At 38.4% G+C, this 19,145-nt stretch overlaps 1 protein-coding gene across 5 annotated transcripts in view; it reads left to right on the top strand.

The window, feature by feature from the left end:
- The window catches only part of SDCCAG8 (serologically defined colon cancer antigen 8), a 259,213-nt gene that overhangs the window by 194,657 nt on the left and 45,411 nt on the right, over positions 1-19,145 (top strand). Inside the window, exon 17 of one of the 5 annotated variants that reach the window (XM_029227093.1) lies at positions 9,691-9,890. The exons of the other annotated variants lie outside the window; for them this stretch is intronic. Coding sequence (XP_029082926.1) covers positions 9,691-9,754 — 64 coding nt within the window. The 3' untranslated portion in view covers positions 9,755-9,890. Of the gene's footprint in view, positions 1-9,690; positions 9,891-19,145 lie in introns of those variants that run through there. 5 annotated transcript variants of the gene reach the window in all.

Genomic DNA, 19,145 nt, shown 5'->3' with positions numbered 1-19,145 from the left:
CCTTTCCCCCAAAATTGTACCAAATATATAAGTCAGTTGGAGTCAGTAAGCAATTTCTTTAAAATCCAATTATTCTACACATTATTGGCAAATTCCTAAGAGGACTGGAAGGCATTTTCAATTACATTTTATTGGGAAGACCTGAAATCAGATTGCTTTCCTCCCTCCCAGTAACAGAGGAAGTTCTAGCTTTAGGAGTTAGATTTTGATCTGAGAGTGAATAAGTTATATAGCTGGAACAAGGCAGACAGTATCATAACTGATCACCTGGGAGAAAATTAAATGGGAAATATACCCAACAAAAGAGAATGAGGAAAATGTCAGGCATTTTAATATAATTCACGCTTATTCCTAGAATAGGCCCAATACCCAGGAAAAGGAAAAAGACTCCCTTTCACTTCTTCATCAAATATTTATTGAGTGCTTATTATATATAGCACTGATGTGCTTGGGTAAATCACTGGACAAGCAGACAGCCCTGCCCTTATGGAGCTTACATTCTTTAAACAGCCTTCAAGTTCTGACCTAAAACTGAAAGTAGAGAGACAGTATTGTTGACCTAAAGCAATAAAACAGCCAGTTATTTTACCAGCAAAATAGGTTAATTTGGGAACAGAAAAGAATTGCAGTTCAGGACATCTAATCTGTGGTGATCCACAGGCAAGTCCAAATGACAAAGGAGAGGAATGTGCTTTTCTAGAGAAGGACTTGGGCAGGCCTGTTATTAAACAAAGAGTTCACTGGAGGAAGCTGGGAATTCAAAGTAGTGGCTTTTCATTGGCTGAGTTGTGACAGCCTCTAATTGATTGGGTTGTTGCCTGGCAAGGAGGTTTTTGTTTTTTTTTCCTTCCTCTTGCTGGGTAGTAAAGTAGTAACCTTCTACCTGTTGGAGGTACAAAGTATGTCTTTTCTTCATGGGTCTGTGATTGACATGGAGTGGTAAGGCCTGATAGTTCCCCTGCTGGCCTCCCAACTCCATTTTTTTTTTTTTTTTAACATCTTTATTGGAGTATAATTGCTTTACAATGTTGTGTTAGTTTCTGCTGTATAACAAAGTGAATCAACTATATGTATACATATATCCCCATATCCCCTCCCTCTTGCGTCTCCCTACCTCCTCTAGGTGGTCACAAAGCACCGAGCTGATTTCCCTGCGCTATGCAGCTGCCTCTCAGTAGCTATCTATTTTACATTTGGTAGTATATATAAATCCATGCCACTCTCTCACTTCGGCCCAGATTACGCTTCCCCCCTCCCCGTGTCCTCAAGTCCATTCTCTACATCTGCATCTTTATTCCTTTCCTGGCCCTAGGTTCATCAGAACCTTTTTTTTTTTTTGGATTCCATATATATGTGTTAGTATACTGTATTTGTTTTTCTCTTTCTGACTTACTTCACTCTGTGTGACAGACTCTAGGTCCATCCACCTCATTACAAATAACTCAGTTTTGTTTCCTTTTATGTCTAATATTCCATTGTATATATGCACCACATTTTCTTTATCCATTCATCTGTCAATGGACATTTAGCTTGCTTCCATGTCCTGGCTATTGTAAATAGTGCTGCAGTGAACATTGTGGTACATGTCTCTTTTTGAATTATGGTTTTCTCAGGGTATATGCCCAGTGGTGAGATTGCTGGATGATATGGTAGTTCTGTTTTTAGTTTTTTAAGGAACCTCCATACTGTTCTCCATAGTGGCTGTATCAATTTACATTCCCACTAACAGTGCAAGAGGGTTCCCTTTTCTCCACACCCTCTCCAGTATTTATTTTTGGTAGATTTTTTGAAGATGGCCATTCTGACCAGTGTGAGGTGATACCTCATCATAGTTTTGATGTGCATTTCTCTAATGATTAGTGATGCTGAGCATCCTTTCACGTGTTTGTTGGCAATCTGTATATCTTCTTTGGAGAAATGTCTATTTAGGTCTTCTGCCCATTTTTGGATTGGTTTGTTTGTTTTCAGCAGAAACTCTGCAAGCCAGAAGGGAGCGGCAGGGCATATTTAAAGTGTTGAAAGTGAAAAACCTACAACCAAGATACTCTACTCAGCAGGGATCTCATTCAGATTCAACGGAGAAATTAAAACATTTACAGACAAGAGAATTCAGCACCACCAAACCAGCTTAAGACAAATGCTAAAGGAACTTCTCTACACAGGAAACACAAGAGAAGGAAAAGACCTGCAAAAACAAACCCAAAACAATTAAGAAAATGGTAATAGGAACATACATATCTATAATTACCTTAAATGTAAATGGATTAAATGCTCCAACCGAAAGATATACACTGGCTGAATGGTTACAAAACCAAGACCCCTATATATGCTGTCTACAAGAGACCCACTTCAGACTTAGGGGCACATACAGACTGAAAGTGAAGGGATGGAAAAAGATACTCCATGCAAATGGAAAACAAAAGAAAGCTGGAGTAGCAATACTCATATCAGATAATATAGACTTTAAAATAAAGACTTTTACAAAGAGCTAAGGAAGGACACAGAATAGTGATCAAGGGATCAATCCAAGAAGAAGAAATAACAATTATAAATATTTATGGACCCAACATAGCAACACCTCAATACATAAGGCAAATGCTAACAGCCATAAAAGGGAAAATCGACAGTAACACAATAATAGTAGGGGACTTCAACACCCCAATTTCACCAATGGACAGATCATCCAAAATGAAATAAAGAAACACACACTTTAAATATCAAAAAACCCAACACCATTTTAAATGAGATTTCTTTTTACTAATTTTCACAGTATGTATAGTAGTTAAGAACATGCACCCTAGAAGGAGGCTCTCTTCCTAGATGTCAGGTCAAGAGCAAATTCCTTAAATCATAAATTTAATCTTCCTTATTTCCTCAGTTTCTCACTTTCATTATCTGAAAAATGCTACCTTATAAGGTTGTGATAATGGCCTAAAATTACCCTTGAAAACTCTTTAGAACAGTGTCTGGTGCAGACTTAGTCTTCAACAAATGTTTCACACTATTATTTATTCAGCATCCTTCATTCAACATACTTACCGACCCCTTAGTATACTAGGTTCTGTTCTAGATTTTGGACATGCAACAGGAACTTGAGAGGCTAACATTCTAGAAGGTAGTTTATTTATATTTGGGGTTAAATAGGCTCTTGTGAACTAGTCTGTGAAACAAAATGCCATGTTTACATAATGTTATTTCTAAGGGTAAATGCCTTCTGAGTTTTCAACAAGTGATTTATGGAACAACATTTTGGACAATACTTGGGATATGCCTATGATATTCTAAGTGTTTGTGAGTATATGAATGTATGTGTGTGTGTGTTTGTATGTGTGAAAGTTTTTAGTATGAGCCCCAAATAAAATTTCAAGAGGGATACATTTACCTAGTTGTTTTAAAAATCATATTTTCAGCATAATTGGGAGTGAGGTACACTCTTTTTAAATCCCCAATTTTACCTATTTTAGGTTTTGACTTTAGAAACAGAAAAAAGTAAAAAAAGGCTATCAGATTTTAATTTCTATTCCTGGGAGGGAAATTTTTATAACATTTAAACATTAGAAAAGAAAAAACTCTATGAACATAAAGTACTAGGAAATAGCTAACGCCTTTTTGGAGACAAATATTCTATAAAACCATCTATATACTAGGGCTAATCAATGAATTTGGTAAAGTAGCAGGATACAAAATTAATGCACAGAAATCTCTGGCATTCCTATATACTAATGATGAAAAATCTGAAAGTGAAATCAAGAAAACACTCCCATTTACCACTGCAACAAAAAGAATAAAATATCTAGGAATAAACCTACCTAAGGAGACAAAAGGCCTGTATGCAGAAAATTATAAGACACTGATGAAAGAAATGAAAGATTATACAAATAGATGGAGAGATATACTATGTTCTTGGATTGGAAGAATCAACATTGTGAAAAAAGCATTTATACCCCAGTAAAGATGTTAAAAAAAAAAAAAAACATCTATAATGAGCCAGTTTTAATATTTTTATAATGTTTATTATTTTTATTTTTCCTCAATTAAGTCTAGATTTTTTAAAATATTCAATTAAAAATAGGTGCTAGACACATGTTAGAAATGTACGAATAACCGCAAGAGGTTATGAGCATTGAACATCACTCTTTGGACAGAGCTTTTGCTAAAAAGACAGAGCAGGTAAATTTCTGTTCCTATATTAGAGAAAAAAAAATGTATTTCCATGCTTAAGATCCCTAAGCATTTCTTCCATACACACAATGTAAGTCCAAAAAGGCATGATCTCTACCCTTAAGGAGCTCTCATTTCTGCTCAGGAGCACACAGTAATCACAGGGGTATAATCTGATATGATGAGAGTGAATCAGGATGCTCTGGGGCATACCAGACTGGCACCCGACCTGGGTTTAGAGACCCAGTGTACAATTCCTTAGAGAAATAATACCTGAGAAGTAGAAGTACTCTTAACAGAGAAAAAGGAATAGATGTTTGAAGGTCCTGGGAGTCAAGGAGGACATGGTCTCTTCAAGAACTTTACTGTGGCTTTAAAATATAAAGGGAGATTGACGGTAGATGATGCAGAGACAGTATGCAGGCGTTAGATCTTCCCATTCTCTTTCTTTCTCTCCTCCTTCTGGGATTCCAGTTATACATTGGTTAGATCATTTGATGTTGTCCCATAGCTCTTAGATGTACTGTTCTAGTCTCTTCTGTCCCCACACTACCCCCTGTGCCTCCCACCTTAACTCCTTTCTATCTTCTTTGTAGTTAGCTTGGATAATTTCTTTGACCAATCTCAAATTTAATGATTTTTACCTCCCTGTGTTGAATTCAGTCTGTTGATAAGCCCATCAAAGAAATTCTTTATTGTTGATGCTGGGTTTGTTTTTTTTTTAATTGCTGTTTTTTATTTCTGGTTTTTCCATTTGACTCTCCTTGTGGTTTATGATGAGCATGGGATTGGGCATGGGGATGGGATTTCCTGCTGCCTCTTCAGGGTCAGATGCAGTTGAGTGCTGGAGCTGATTATTAAATTTTTATAAATGTGTGAGTCATTTAACATCATCTTGATAGTTTTAAGTTGGACACGGTAGAAGTATTTACGTCACAGAAATGGGCAGACACTACAATTCAGAACTTCCTTTTCCCCAGAGAGCTGGATTTCAAACGTCTACCATCACAGCAATGATGGATTTTGCTTTGACCTATATTCCTCAGTGAAAGTTTACCTATTCCTAGGGCCACGTGCAAGAGGGTTCCACCCCTCCCAGGGGAAGATAGCTTTTGCATCTAACGTTTCCCCAGAGGCACTGAACCTTTTCCTGGGAAGATTTCTTGCCCCTTCCCCAGAAGCTTGAGGCTTTTGCTTCATATGAAAAAATAGAGTCTACTCTGTGAGCAGGGTTTTTGCTTGTGCCCTGTCCGGTTGGGGTGCACATCTCCTTTCCTGCTCCCAGTCTTTCTTGTGAGCATACAGTGGAAGGAAACCTGTGGAAAAGTGCTTAAGAATGAATGCAAACTCTTCTTGTCCTCTCGTGTCTGGGGGTCCCAGGAATTCTAGACTGTCATACTAGCCTACACTGTAAGAACAGATCAGAACATTACCTGCTTTCCTCTTCCCTCCTTTTATAGTGGCTGTTTCTCTTTTCCATGCTCTGCTAAAGATAAAAGAATTCAAGTGTTTCTGCCTCTCCTCAGAGGGACACTCTGCCTCTTGGAATTTAGTTCACCTGGTTATCTTCCAACCTCAGCTCTCTGGCTCAAGAATACTTACGGCTTTGTTGATTTTCTGACTCTTTTTCTCATTGTTAGGGTGGGAGTAATGTTTTTGTGGCTTCCTACATATTAAGAGGAGGTGGGACTCTCAGAAGTTAGATCTGGAAGAGTCTTTCTCTTGAATCATGTAAAAATGTTTGAAATTTATTCTTCACTGTGAGAAGGGAGTCTTTGAAGGATCTTAAGCGGATAGGGGAGTGGGGGGTGGCATTTCTGTGATGTTAGCCTTTTAAACATCATGATATTTATCACCTACTTGGAGCGCCAGAGAGGCCCCCTGATAGCTTTCTGCTTATTTCCCATCTGTAGTCTGTTTCTGATTTCTAAGTTTATTGACTTCTCACCATTTTGCTTACATTATCAGACTACTTACATTTCCATGACGAATTATGTCTTTTTACGTCGATTTTTAGATATATTAACTAACTGGGTAATTTCAATGATGACTTTGCCACTTCTGCTGTCCTAGAACTTCAACAAGGGTTACATGCTAATGTTTATTTTAGCTGCAACCCCAGGGCAGTGAGAGTGAGAGAAAGGAAGGTGAGGCATAGAATAATGGAAAATAATGTAAGGCAATGTGTTACCATACTGGCAACTGCTTCATGATAAGCCACAGAGTCACAGCCACACAGACTGTTTCTGGACAGGCTGTACAGAGAAACTGCCTCCAGATAGCTCACTGGAGGGAGGAAAGGAGAGGGAATTTATCTGCCCCACTTCCATCTCATGTCTCCCATGGGTCCAAAATTTTCCTCATGGGAGATAATTCCCCTGCACTTCATATTACATTTACCAGTCCTTTTAGCAGTTGCTTCAGAAGCCAAATCCTAAATTCTAGAATTTGGCATGTCATTGGACTCCAAGGGGCAGGAGGAATCCAAGACTTGAGTTGCATGCAGTGAGCCTCAGGTGGCAGAGCAAAGAGGGTTCCATGAAATCAGTGATCTCAATAGCAGTGGCAAGGGATTGAGGGCCCAGGAAAGGATGGCACAGAGAGAATCTGGTACACCTGTCATGGATACTAACATTAAATAATGTCAACCTCAAGGCCAGCCCTTGAGAAAACTTTCATTATGTGCATCTCCTATCCTCTCTGCTGTTTCGCTTCTCTTCCCTTCCAGAGCCATCAATTACCATTCACTGGTTACAAGCATTCCTGCAACCATGTCTCGGTTAAATATCTCTCATTTTCTTTTCTTCATTCTCCTCATGGAAACTCTACCTTGGCTTCTGCGCTCCAAGCAAGCCTGGGTGCTGCACTATCATTGGATGCATAAGAGGTCCCCTCAGTGCAAGCTGCCTGACATACAAACCAGAGGCAGCTACTCCGTTCTCTCCAGGATCTTGGAGCAACTAGTATTTATTTCTACTTTTTCACGTTCTTTCACTTTCTCCATTTGTGTTGTAAGCTTATTGCATGCAGGCGTCATGTCTTCTGTGGAAACACAGCAAATTATAAGAATCCTGGATAAGGAGCAAAAGCTCAGAGTTTGTGGGCCAACCATGTCACCTGCCAACGTATGATCTTGGCCAAGCCAAATAAACTCTCTCAGGCTCAATTTCCTCATCCATAAAATAGGGGTTGAATACTATGCACATTAGTAATGAGTATCAAATCAGATCATAGGCGTGAAAATGTTTGAAAAGCATAAGCACTACGTACAGTATTATAATCAACTGTCTTGTAGTCGTAGTATTATGGAATCACAGTATTTGTTAGGTAGGTGGGACTTCGTGATCTCTAACACAACACTGCAGTTTTGTGAGTAAAGAATCTGCAGCAGAGAGGCATTGAATAATTTAAGCATCGGATCAATTCTATTGAGATAATATTCTTGTCTCCTATTTTTTAGAGGGGGAAACTGAGACTCCAAGAGATTATGTGACTTACCCACAGTCACTTAGCTAATATGTCCCATTGCCAGTCTAGAAATGCAAGGTTGTCTAATGCTGGAGCCTGTGCTTTCATCAGCATGCTGCCATACCTCTCTGAGTTTCCCCAGGAAGCCAGCATCTGAGCTGGTCCTGGACCCCATTCCAGGTCTCCAGAGTTCCAGGCCACAAAGCCCCACAGCAGATTTTCCCGCTCTAACTCGTGAGTGACAGTGTGGTATCTAAGAGTCAAAGTCTCTGCTAGCAGCTTTTCAGGCTAATGTGCCTTAGAAATCTCCCCAGGTTATTATAGCAAGACTAAATGAGCTTTTAAAAAGATTTTTAAATTACCAATAGAGCACGTGGTGGATAGTGGTTAAAAACATGCAGTTTCTGGAGCTTCCTGCCTGGATTCTAAGCCCAGGCCCACCACTGAACAGGCTGTGGATGTTGGGCAAGTCACCTCACTTCTTGGTGACTCAGTTTCCTCACACGTAAAAGGAGGGAAAACAGTTCCCATTGCCTAGGGCTGTTCTAAGACTGAAATTAGCTTGGAATCTGCTTGGCACATAGGAAACAATATATACTTTTGTTAAATTTAAGTTCTTGGATTTTATTTTGCAATTCAAACTTAATAGTATATCCTCATTAAATAACAAAACAAAATAAAATAGAAACACAAAATAGCAGGTCTTCCTTTAAAACTAAATAATCTCCATAATGGCTGTATCAATTTACATTCATACCAACAATGCAAGAGTGTTCCCTTTTCTCCACACTCTCTCCAGCATTTATTGTTTCTAGATTTTTTGATGATGGCCATTCTGACAGGTGTGAGATGATATCTCATTGTAGTTTTGATTTGCATTTCTCTAATGATTAATGATGTTGAGCATTCTTTCATGTGTTTGTTGGCAATCTGTATATCTTTGGAGAAGTGTCTATTTAGGGCTTCTGCCCATTTTTGGATTGGGTTGTTTGTTTTTTTGTTATTGAGCTGCATGAGCTGCTTGTAGATTTTGGAGATTAATCCTTTGTCAGTTGCTTCATTTGCAAATATTTTCTCCCATTCTGAGGGTTGTCTTTTGGTCTTGTTTATGGTTTCCTTTGCTGTGCAAAAGCTTTTATGTTTCATTGGGTCCCATTTGTTTATTTTTGTTTTTATTTCCATTTCTCTAGGAGGTAGGTCAAAAAGGAGAACAGTATGGAGGTTCCTTAAAAGACTACAAATAGAACTACCATACGACCCAGCAATCCCACTACTGGGCATATACCCTGAGAAAACGATAATTCAAAAAGAGTCACATATATATAATGGACTATTACTCAGCCATAAAAAGAAACGAAATTGAGTTGTTTGTAGTGAGGTGGATGGACCTAGAGTCTGTCATACAGAGTGAAGTAAGTCAGAAAGAGAAAAACAAATACTGTATGCTAACATGTATATATGGGATCTAAAAAAAAAAAAAAAAAAAGGTACTGATGAACCTAGTTGCAGGGCAGGGATAAACAGATAGACATAGAAAATGGACTTGAGGTCATGGGGTGGGAGGGCGAAGCTGGGGCGAAGGGGGAGTAGCATTGACATACATACACTACCGAATGTAAAATAGTTGGCTGGTGGGAAGCAGCAGCATAGCACGGAGATTGGCTAGGTGCTTTGCGATGACCTAGAGGGGTGGGATAGGGAGGATGGGAGGGAAGCTCAAACGAGAGGATATATGGGGACATGTGTATGCATATGGCTGATTCGCTTTGTTGTGCAACAGAAATTAACACGGTATTGTGGAGTAATTATGATCCAATAAAGATCTATTTTTAAAAAATAATAAATATATACATGTATATTTACTATGCTAAAAAAAAAAAGTGTGTCTTAGTTCCTGGTGACCCGGTACTGCTAGATTCTCAGTTGGTTCTACCTTCAGGTTAAAGCCTTGATTTTCATGGATAGCCTAATCCGTAGAAAGAAAGAACATTAAAAATTTTTTTTTCTAGAAAGCATAGCCATAAAAGTCCTTTCTACTAATAGTGAATCTTTTTTTTTCAGAGAGAGAAACCAAATTACAGCCTCACTGTCACAGCATCTTCTAACACTGACAATCAAAAGCTGATCTCTTCTTCATGGGGAATACCTAACTAACTCCTCTGGGCCGCCACTTTAGGATGAATTCTCGAGACCAGGCAGTCCCTTCTGATTTGTAGAGACGTCTGGCTGTGCACCTCCACAGTTAGAGCTGTTAGAGTTTTTGCTGATTTGCTTGGCACATGTCCATTAAAATTAGTCCATTAAAATTCAAATGCTTTCCCAATAATTGAGACAATCAATTTACATTAAACAAGACACAATTATAATTTCATGTGCAATTTAAATTCTATAGAAAATAGTCTGTGTGCAATAAAGAGGGACACTTATTTTGATGCAAAGAGATGTTTTTATAGTCTGCATAAACAAATCATTCATATTTTCAAAATAGTTCCCTCATTATCTTTGGTGTAGAGGAATTCTATTGTGTTTTATTTTGATGTAGGGACAAGTGTGTGTGTCTAAAGCTGCATGTTTAGTAGGCACTGTGACTTTCTCTCAATGGCATTGAAATGGAAAGGGTTGAGCTTGATAGGTACTTGCTTGAGATATGACATGGACTCACTCTCATAAAAAGAGCAAACAAAGAGGATGCATGTTGAGTGAGTCTGTTGCCTTTGTGCCAGCAGTAGTGAAATGGGCATCATGCATATACTTTTACCTTTGTGCAATAGACCAGGTAGGTACCTACTGCTCTGCCAGGGATTGTGTGCTAGTTCCTAAGAAAATCATTCAAAGGAATTTGGGAAGGATGCATAGGATGGGGGAGGAAGTTGCCATGGATGTGTGTGCCTTTGTGCTGAGGAATTCCTGGGAAAGCTTCAAACCCCCAGCAAGTAGGCTCACAAGGCAGCCAGACTCCATGCACATGCCTGAATCCTCTACAACTCTCATGTGTAAGCTCTTAATAAGATTGGTATTGTCGGTCAGGAAATCTAGAACACTGGAGAAATATTATTAGGAAGAATATAGTAAAAGTAATGACAAGATAGAAAACAAATCCTGTCAGAGCCCGAGAATATATTTGGCTTCTGCTTGCTGTGTCTGTCTGTTTCTATAAATGGTCCAGAATAGAAACCGGATGTTTAAAATCTCTCTCCCTTTCACATGCTCTCCTCCCCCTCCTGTCTTCCTTCCTCTTCAGTATTAGTAGACTTACTATTTTTATTATTTTTTATTTATGTTCCTATTTTCAATATTTGCCATTTGTGTGGATAACACATTAATTTTTAATAAAATAGTTTATACTCTTAGAATAGCTGAATCATAAAAGAAAACTTGAAATTGATATAGACTCCAATAGTTCTCGGAAGGGAGCATATAAACTGAGTATTACAGTTTCTTTTCCCACTCACAAATAGCAAATGGTTATTTTAAAAGATGATGTATACTTAGACTTAAATCTCTTATCTTTGTATATGAGTCTTAATTTGTATTATTTTTATGGCACAAAAAGTGATTCAGGCATCATTCTGTGAAAGAAATACCAAGACAATATGTTAGGCAGTACTCTCTAACAATTTTCTTTTTAATCTAGAAACACATTTTTGACAAGACTCACTGCTGTTAAAGAAATTCAGTTGGGATCTGAACTGAGTCTTGAGCTTAATTTTTCATTTTAGTTCTGTTGCAGAACTAATGAATTTAAAGAAGACAGCATTTGTTTCTTTCAGTAGTTTATTTTTTCCAGTCAGTAATTGTAGTTTTGTATTTGTAACATTAAAATTAAAAAAAAAATAAACCTGGGAATTATTTAAACAAGTTTATATTACATGCTATTCCCAGAACTATAGCTTTGTAATCCACTTTGGAAATATAAATTATTAATAAAGATAGTTTCTTCCAAAAGCTTTTTATTATAGAGAGCATGGACATTTGAAGTGTAACATCTTAGAGACTTTTTTTCCCATTCTCAAATTATAAGGATATCAGTTATCAATTTTATGTTGGCAACTTAGATCTTATTTGAATCATTATGTGTGTGAGTGTATATATATAACTTTGTATTTTCTTTTTTGTAAATAAAATTTCTAAAAAATTTTTCTAAATAATGTTACTTTTCTCAAGTAAATTTACTTACTCTTGACATTAACAATGAATTTATATATTTTTCTGAATATTTATATTTTATATTCCAAATAAAGATTAAGAGATGTTTTAAAGAACTCTACCTGTCTTATATAAGCTGAATTGCATAGAATGGCATTTTAAAGAATCAGGAGAGACCTGAAGGATTATCTAATCCAACTCCTTCTCTTATCATCTACCTCTCATCCTCCATCCCTACACGCAACATGGACACTTCATAGATGAGGAAAGTGGCCCAAAGAGATAAGGTGACTTCTAAGATTACAGTTCAGGTAATGACTAGAATCTGTGTCTTCTGACTTCTGCTTTAGTGTTTTCTGCTGTACCCCCTCAGTAATTTACATGTTCCCAGAAGTAGGGAGGTAGGTTAGTTCTAATAATCAAAAGGAAAATACTAAGTGCAGATAAATAGATGTTTAGCAGAAACTGGCTCATCCAGTAAGCTTGAGACTGGAAGTAGGATGGTTAATTGAAAGGTCAGGAAATCATAGCAAGTGATAGTATGTTTAAGCCAAGACATTTTCTTCGTGAATGAATTACCTGATTTGGAGAGCCATATCATCTTTCCTGGATAAACCATACCAAAATTACCTCTTTTGATGCACCCAATTTTGATTTCACTAAAACAACTGAGGACATAAAGACACTTGGGAAGCAACCTCCATGCAGAATTTGAGACTTTAATGACCCTCTTGCCCTCCCACCACATCTTTTACATTTATTTCACACATACCTAATTTGACGGACTTTTTAACTCAGCCTTGTTGATTCTTTCTAAATCATTCTACTTTGTTTTCATAGAATCAGCAAACTCTTTTCTTAATAATCGTATTTCTGAGTTCACTAAACATTAAGTTATGCTTATGTTAGCAGCATAAACAGACTTGGGAAGAAACACAACTGACTTTGGGAAGTATAACACAACTGGTGAGAGCAGAAGTGTCCAGTTGTACTATAGAGTAGCAGCCAATGGCCATGAGTATTGCATGTGCCCTGGACGTCATTCAATACATTTAATAGAGAGGAAGGGAGAGTGTTGGTTCATTAGGTGATCGGGGTAAGTGGCCTTCCATTCAGAGAGTTCCTACTATACTTTGGAAGGAGCTACTAGAGTCAGACAAGTAAAGGTATACAGTGAACTAGTTTTATAAGAAGAATCTACATTGCATTCTCCATACGCAGTTTTCCCCTTTGTACCAGAGAGGAGGCAACCAACCGGGAGTCAGAAGAAAGTGAACTTTCTTTGTTCCCTTTGTGCTTTCTCATCCCCTGGGTCTTAGGCCAGCCTTACCCCACCCAGAAGATGGGCCAATGGAACATTCTTATACCAAACAAACTTTCCACAGCTGCTTGGCAGTAAAAGCAGTGGCCACTGTTCAGCCTAGAGAATCACCCTTCATGTACAGATTTTCAAGTGACCTGCTACTCAGTTGGGGATTCTTGGGGATGCAGCCCTGCTTTCTTTAGGGAGCTGCTCTACTCTTTGCATAAAGTCCTGGAACAATTGCTCTCCTAGGAGGTTGCACAGCTGAAAATACAAGTGATTTCAAAATGGGTTTTGATAAATTCTTGGATTAAGAACCCATGTCTGGGGGGCTTCCCTAGTGGCGCAATGGTTGAGAGTCCGCCTGCCGATGCAGGCGACACGGTTTCGTATCCCGGTCGGGGAAGATCCCACATGCTGCAGAGCAGCTGGGCCCGTGAGCCGTGGCTGCTGAGCCTGCGCGTCCAGAGCCTGTGCACTGCAATGGGAGAGGCCACAACAGTGAGAGGCCCGAGCACAGCAAAAAAAAAAAAAAAAAAGAACCCATGTCTGGTTTTTAAAGGGTACTGTGAATGCATTGTCTCATTCCTCAATAATGAATGAACAAATCAACAAGTAATTAACAACTATCCTCTCTCTAAATTGGGTTATGAATATAATCCTTCTACTTCTCCTTTTATTATTTTCTTGGTTTGAGCATCCATTCCACTTTCCTTTCTTAATTAAGTCATGGTATTTATCAAGATGATGATTATAGCACACAGCCACTTCACAAAACAAACACACAAACATGCTATATAACTGCCTCTTCACTCCCTTGCTACATTTGTTGTGGCCCAAAGGGTTGGGGCAGCATTTTTCAATGTGTATTCTATGGACAACGAGTCCTACAAAATGGTCTTTGAAAAAAGGAATGCAGGATGTTTTAGTTTGAGACATATTGCAAAGACTGTTTCTCTCTGGAAAGTCAAAATGCACATTAGAATATTAAAAGTCTTAATAAGTCTGAGAAATTATTAATCATTTTTTAAGTTTAAGTTGGCTTAAAATAATAATATAAATTAAAATACTTGTAAAAATTTAAAACTTCACAAATGAGGATGTGGCATGATGACCTATAAACTGCTCTGTAGGGCTGTTTTTGGAGACCTGTCATTAATCTAAGGGTGGAAAGAACCCACTGTGGCACTTCATGGAGGACCTGCATAGTTTTTCATGGCTCTTTGATCATCTTTCGCCCCTTACTCCTCCTATTACAAACATGGTTTTTCACTTTTTCCTTTTATACTCTAATGTGTGGCGTGAATACCAAGTCCATGCTTTCTAACCCATAGGCAGGAAGAGCGGCTCATGGCTGTTGTGTACAGCTGCACTGCCAAACAATGGGAGTCTGCTATTTACAGGTGAAAGTTGAGGTGTGATTATTCCAGGTTACTGAGACTATATCAAGGAATGGATTTGGAGAGGAATAGTTCTCGGAAGTCTTGATTATCTCTATTACAATTCATCTGGCTATGATGAGCAAGGAGAGTAACAGCTATCTTTTTCTCAGTTCATGGACTCTCAAAAGGGATTTTTTTTTTTGTTGCTGTTTTTCCTTCTTCTTGGGGATCAGGAATCATTTCTGAATGGTATATACAGAAAGAGGATTTTGTGTTCATCCAATTATTAATCTATTCATTAACTGTTTATACATACACTCGAGATATTTACTGAGTGCCAGCAGGGACTTGTGCTAAGCTTAGGGATTAAAAAGATGCATAAGACTTAGCTCTTGTCTTTGAGAATTCATAGTCCAGATGCTCTTGCCTGTGCTTCCCAAAACCTGAAATACCTTTCCTTTCTCTACCTAGAGATCTCTTCTTTCTTGAGATTCAGGTCAGCTGTCATCTCTTCAGTGAAGCCTTCCTTAACCCCACTCTCTGTATTACTCAACACTTCGTTCAAACAGCATTTTGATCAAGCGCACAGGACATGATAATTATTCTTTGAATGTCTGACTCATTAGAAGGAGTTCCTTAAGAACAGGAACCATATCCTAGTTATCATTGTTTCTCTCGTACATAGCCAAGGGCCAGGCACTTAGAAGTCACTCACTAAATGAATTTGCAGTCATTTTTGTCTTCTAACTCATCATTTTCAGTCTCCCAAAACTGTAGAAGGGAAAAAAATGATGAGACAAAAACAGAGTTTGATGTGTATACACAACTTAAAAATAATTTATAACCTCTTATCTACATCCCCACATTTGGAAAAACTGCTCAATATATGTGCATCTAATTACTGTCATTAAGTAATATAAATCTAAATTTTTATTGCATAATGATGTACAACCAGAGAGCACTCAGTAAATATTAATCACAATTATTAAATATGCTTTGATCTCATTAAAACTGGAATGGCTCCCTCACACTATCTAGGCCATTTAACTACTCATTGTGTTATTAGTTGATCCTTATTTTGCAAGGTTTGTAGGTCACATTTAATGGAGCTGCTTGTTAAGGTTGTTAGCAGTTATATAAATGACTTTGACTTTATAAATTTTATGACAGTAATTTGGAATGAGTTAGGCATTTTCCAAGCGTTTGGTTTCCACAATGGCCTGATAGATTACAGAATGATTGTTAAGATGCAACTATGTGAGAGGTTTTTTTTTAATCAGCTAAATTTTACATCTCACATAATGCTAGTAATTTTTGTATCATAGATGAAGGAGATAATGTAGAATTGAGGCTGGGAAACATTTTTCTTCTTTTACAGGACCAGGCAGAAGAGCCCTTGGAAACTGATCCTTGGAAAGAAATGATCATTTCTGGTTCAAACCAAATATACTTAACTTCTATATCTGTCCCACATTTAAATAATCATTTTTGTGACCTATATCTGGAAGTGCTCCAGTTTTTCCACATGGCTCTTAGAACATAGTGTTAGTGTTGCATTTCACATTTCTTATTTTGAATTATGCCACTGTGTTCACCTGCAGGGTTAGCTCCTGCTAGGCCTGGCTGGGTCATAAGAGTCCTGGACTCCTTTTGGCTTTTTGCCTAGAACCGGGAAGCCTAAATGACTGTAAATGAGGCAGCCCAGACAGCCTCCTTTGCCTCAAGTCCATATTGCCATCTTAGGGTCCTAGATCTCCCCCTCTTCACTATGGAGACTAAATGACCCCAAGGAAAGGCTGAAAAATACATTTGGGCCTGATCTCTAGATATCTCATATGAGAACTGCTTTCAGGGAAGGATTTGGGGGATGGGTAGGGGTGGGAATAGAAACTAATAGAAACTTTGAGCTCTCCCTAGAGGTCAACATTCCTTAATTCTAGACAGTTAGTCACGCCCTCTTATTTCTATAGTAAATGTTTCTATTTTCTAGCACTTTGAGCACTGTATTCATGGCATTTTATGTCCTTTTCCCTTGTTAGATTGTGAAGTCTTCAGTGTGAACCATGAGTTATCAATCTCTGAAGTCCCAGTGTATAAAATTATGTTGAATTAATGAGTAATTATCTAGGAACTGATTTTTTTTTAATTTAAAAGCTTTTAGTTAATGGTTAGGATTAATGTGTGCTGATTCCGTATGTGTCCTCATTTCTTTCCACCAATCCATTAGGATTTGAACTCACCTGGCTTTATTAGCTCTTTCAACCTTTTAAAGCTATAGAATGGTTTGGTCCATCCAAAACAAAAACAAACAAAACCAACACAAAAGTGATTGAATACCTTTTGATGATGGTCGTTCTGACCGGTGTGAGGTGATACCTCATTGTAGTTTTGATTTGCATTTCTCTAATGATTAGTGATGTTGAGCATCTTTTCATGTGTTTGTTGGCAGACACAAATGCAGAGAATGGACTTGAGGACATGGGGAGGGGGAAGGGTAAGCTGGGACGAAGTGAGAGAGTGGCATGGACATATATACACTACCAAATGTAAAATAGATAGCTAGTGGGTAGCAGCTGCATCACACGGGGAGATCAACTCGGTGCTTTTTGAACACCTAGAGGGGTGGGATAGGGAGGGTGGGAGGGAGACGCAAGAGGGAGGGGATATGAGGATATATGTATACATGTAGCTGATTCACTTTGTTATACAGCAGAAACTAACACAACGTTGTAAAGCAATTATACTCCAATAAAGATGTTAAAAAAAAGTGATTGAATACCTGTTACATGATAGGAACTGCAGGTCGTGGAGATACAGAAGATAAATTAAGCAATCACTGACCTCTTGCTCTCTGGAGAAGGAGGTGTAAATCCTTCACTGTAGCCCCGCACACCTCATGTGCTAAAGAGATGGGCATGTAGCAGCATAGGATTACTGAAGAGAGGCACAAATCCAGCCCGAGAGATGCTGGGGAACTTTTTGGAGGTAGGGAGGCCAAAACTTAACTTTAGAGGATGTACAAGGCTACATGCCAGGCAGAGAGGAAAACTGGAGGAAAGCTCTGGAGAGAGAGGTGCTATCTTGTGGTGTAAGAGCTACAAACAGGTCAGTGTCGGTGGAGGGGTGGGGAAGGCAGAAAGCAGGAATGAATTGGAGGTCCGTGCCAGGGATCTGGCTTTTTATCCTCAAGGTATCGGGGAGCCAATGAAGAATTTTAAACAGGTCACAACAGCAGATTGGCATTTCAAGTAACTCACCCTGGTGGCTGCATAAAAGATGGATTTGGGGGAGCTAAGCAGGGAAACTAGATAGGAAATAATTAAAGCCTGAAATAGAGATGAAGAAGAGGCGATGGATTGGAGAAATATTTAGGGGGTAAAATTGGCTAGCAGTTGATAGGATATGAGAAATGAGGAAAAGGGAGGAATCAAGTAATGTTTTCCCCCTGTTAGTAGCTGTTTCTCTGGTCTAAATCCCAGTGACATTTTTGATATCTCTGGGAATGAATCTTCAGAATGCCTTAAAAGCAAATGATTTTAAAATGACATTTGTTGGTCATGTCTTCGTTTGGCTTAAATATTCCCTAAAGCAAGTCTACATTTTTTTTTCAAATTTACATATCCCTTATTTCTGTGACCATTCAAACTAGATTTATAGTTTTTACAATAAATATTTTAAATCCCAAGAAATTGGCGTCAAGAATTGCATCAGAAGGGCTTCCCAGGTGGCGCAGTGGTTGAGAGTCCGCCTGCCGATGCAGGGGACGCGGGTTTGTGCCCCGGTCCGGGAGGATCCCACATGCCGCGGAGCGGCTGGGCCCGTGAGCCATGGCCGCTGAGCCTGCGCGTCGGGAGCCAGTGCTCCACAACGGGAGAGGCCACAGCAGTGAGAGGCTCGCGTACCGCAAAAAAAAAGAATTACATCAGAAGAGAGATGGTAGCTGACTTACAAGCTCCTGACATTGCCAGTGTTTAGCCTTCCTTCACCTCCCAGCCGTGCTGATCTCTCCTCCCTGCAGTACACTTATCATATATTGTCCTTGGTGCGAGGTGCAAGAGTCCTAGCAGGACAGAAATCTAATAGATAATAAAATACAGTATAATAAGTATAATGATACCTCTCTTTGGCCAGTCCTACTAATTATGACTCCAAGCAGTAGTATTATTTCTAAGAGAAGAACATTAAAAATAATCAAATCAAAATATTAAATCAAATAATCAAAATATCCAACATCAGAAGATTAGTTACATAAACAGTATGTAAATTCCCTACAATGGAATTATAAAATGCCAGTAAAATCATTTATTGGAAGAAAAGTGTTTATTGACATTGCACGTGTTCAAAATATATCTCCAAGGGAAAATAGGATATAAGTAGTATATATTATATGATATGATTCTATTTTTTGCAAAAAAAAAAAATAGATATGTACCCAAAATATCATGTCTTCTTCACACTCTAGATTTTGTATCTCACACATGTGGACTCAAATTTTGCCCTATGTCAACTTGTATGTAGAAATCCACATCTCCTAGAGTTCCCCAAAGACTTCATATGCACAAAAGCACTGCTGAGCAGCATGGACTTTACTAAGGACATTGTAATTAAGAAAATGGAGAACACTAACACCACACATCTCTTAGAAAAAATGTAGTAATCTCCACTGATACTTAGTTCTCTCCTTC

This window comes from Monodon monoceros, unplaced genomic scaffold (assembly GCF_005190385.1).
Source record: "Monodon monoceros isolate NGI ecotype Baffin Bay Population unplaced genomic scaffold, NGI_Narwhal_1 Super_Scaffold_18, whole genome shotgun sequence".
Lineage (NCBI taxonomy): Eukaryota > Metazoa > Chordata > Mammalia > Artiodactyla > Monodontidae > Monodon > Monodon monoceros.
This window is presented reverse-complemented; position numbering and strand designations above follow the sequence as displayed.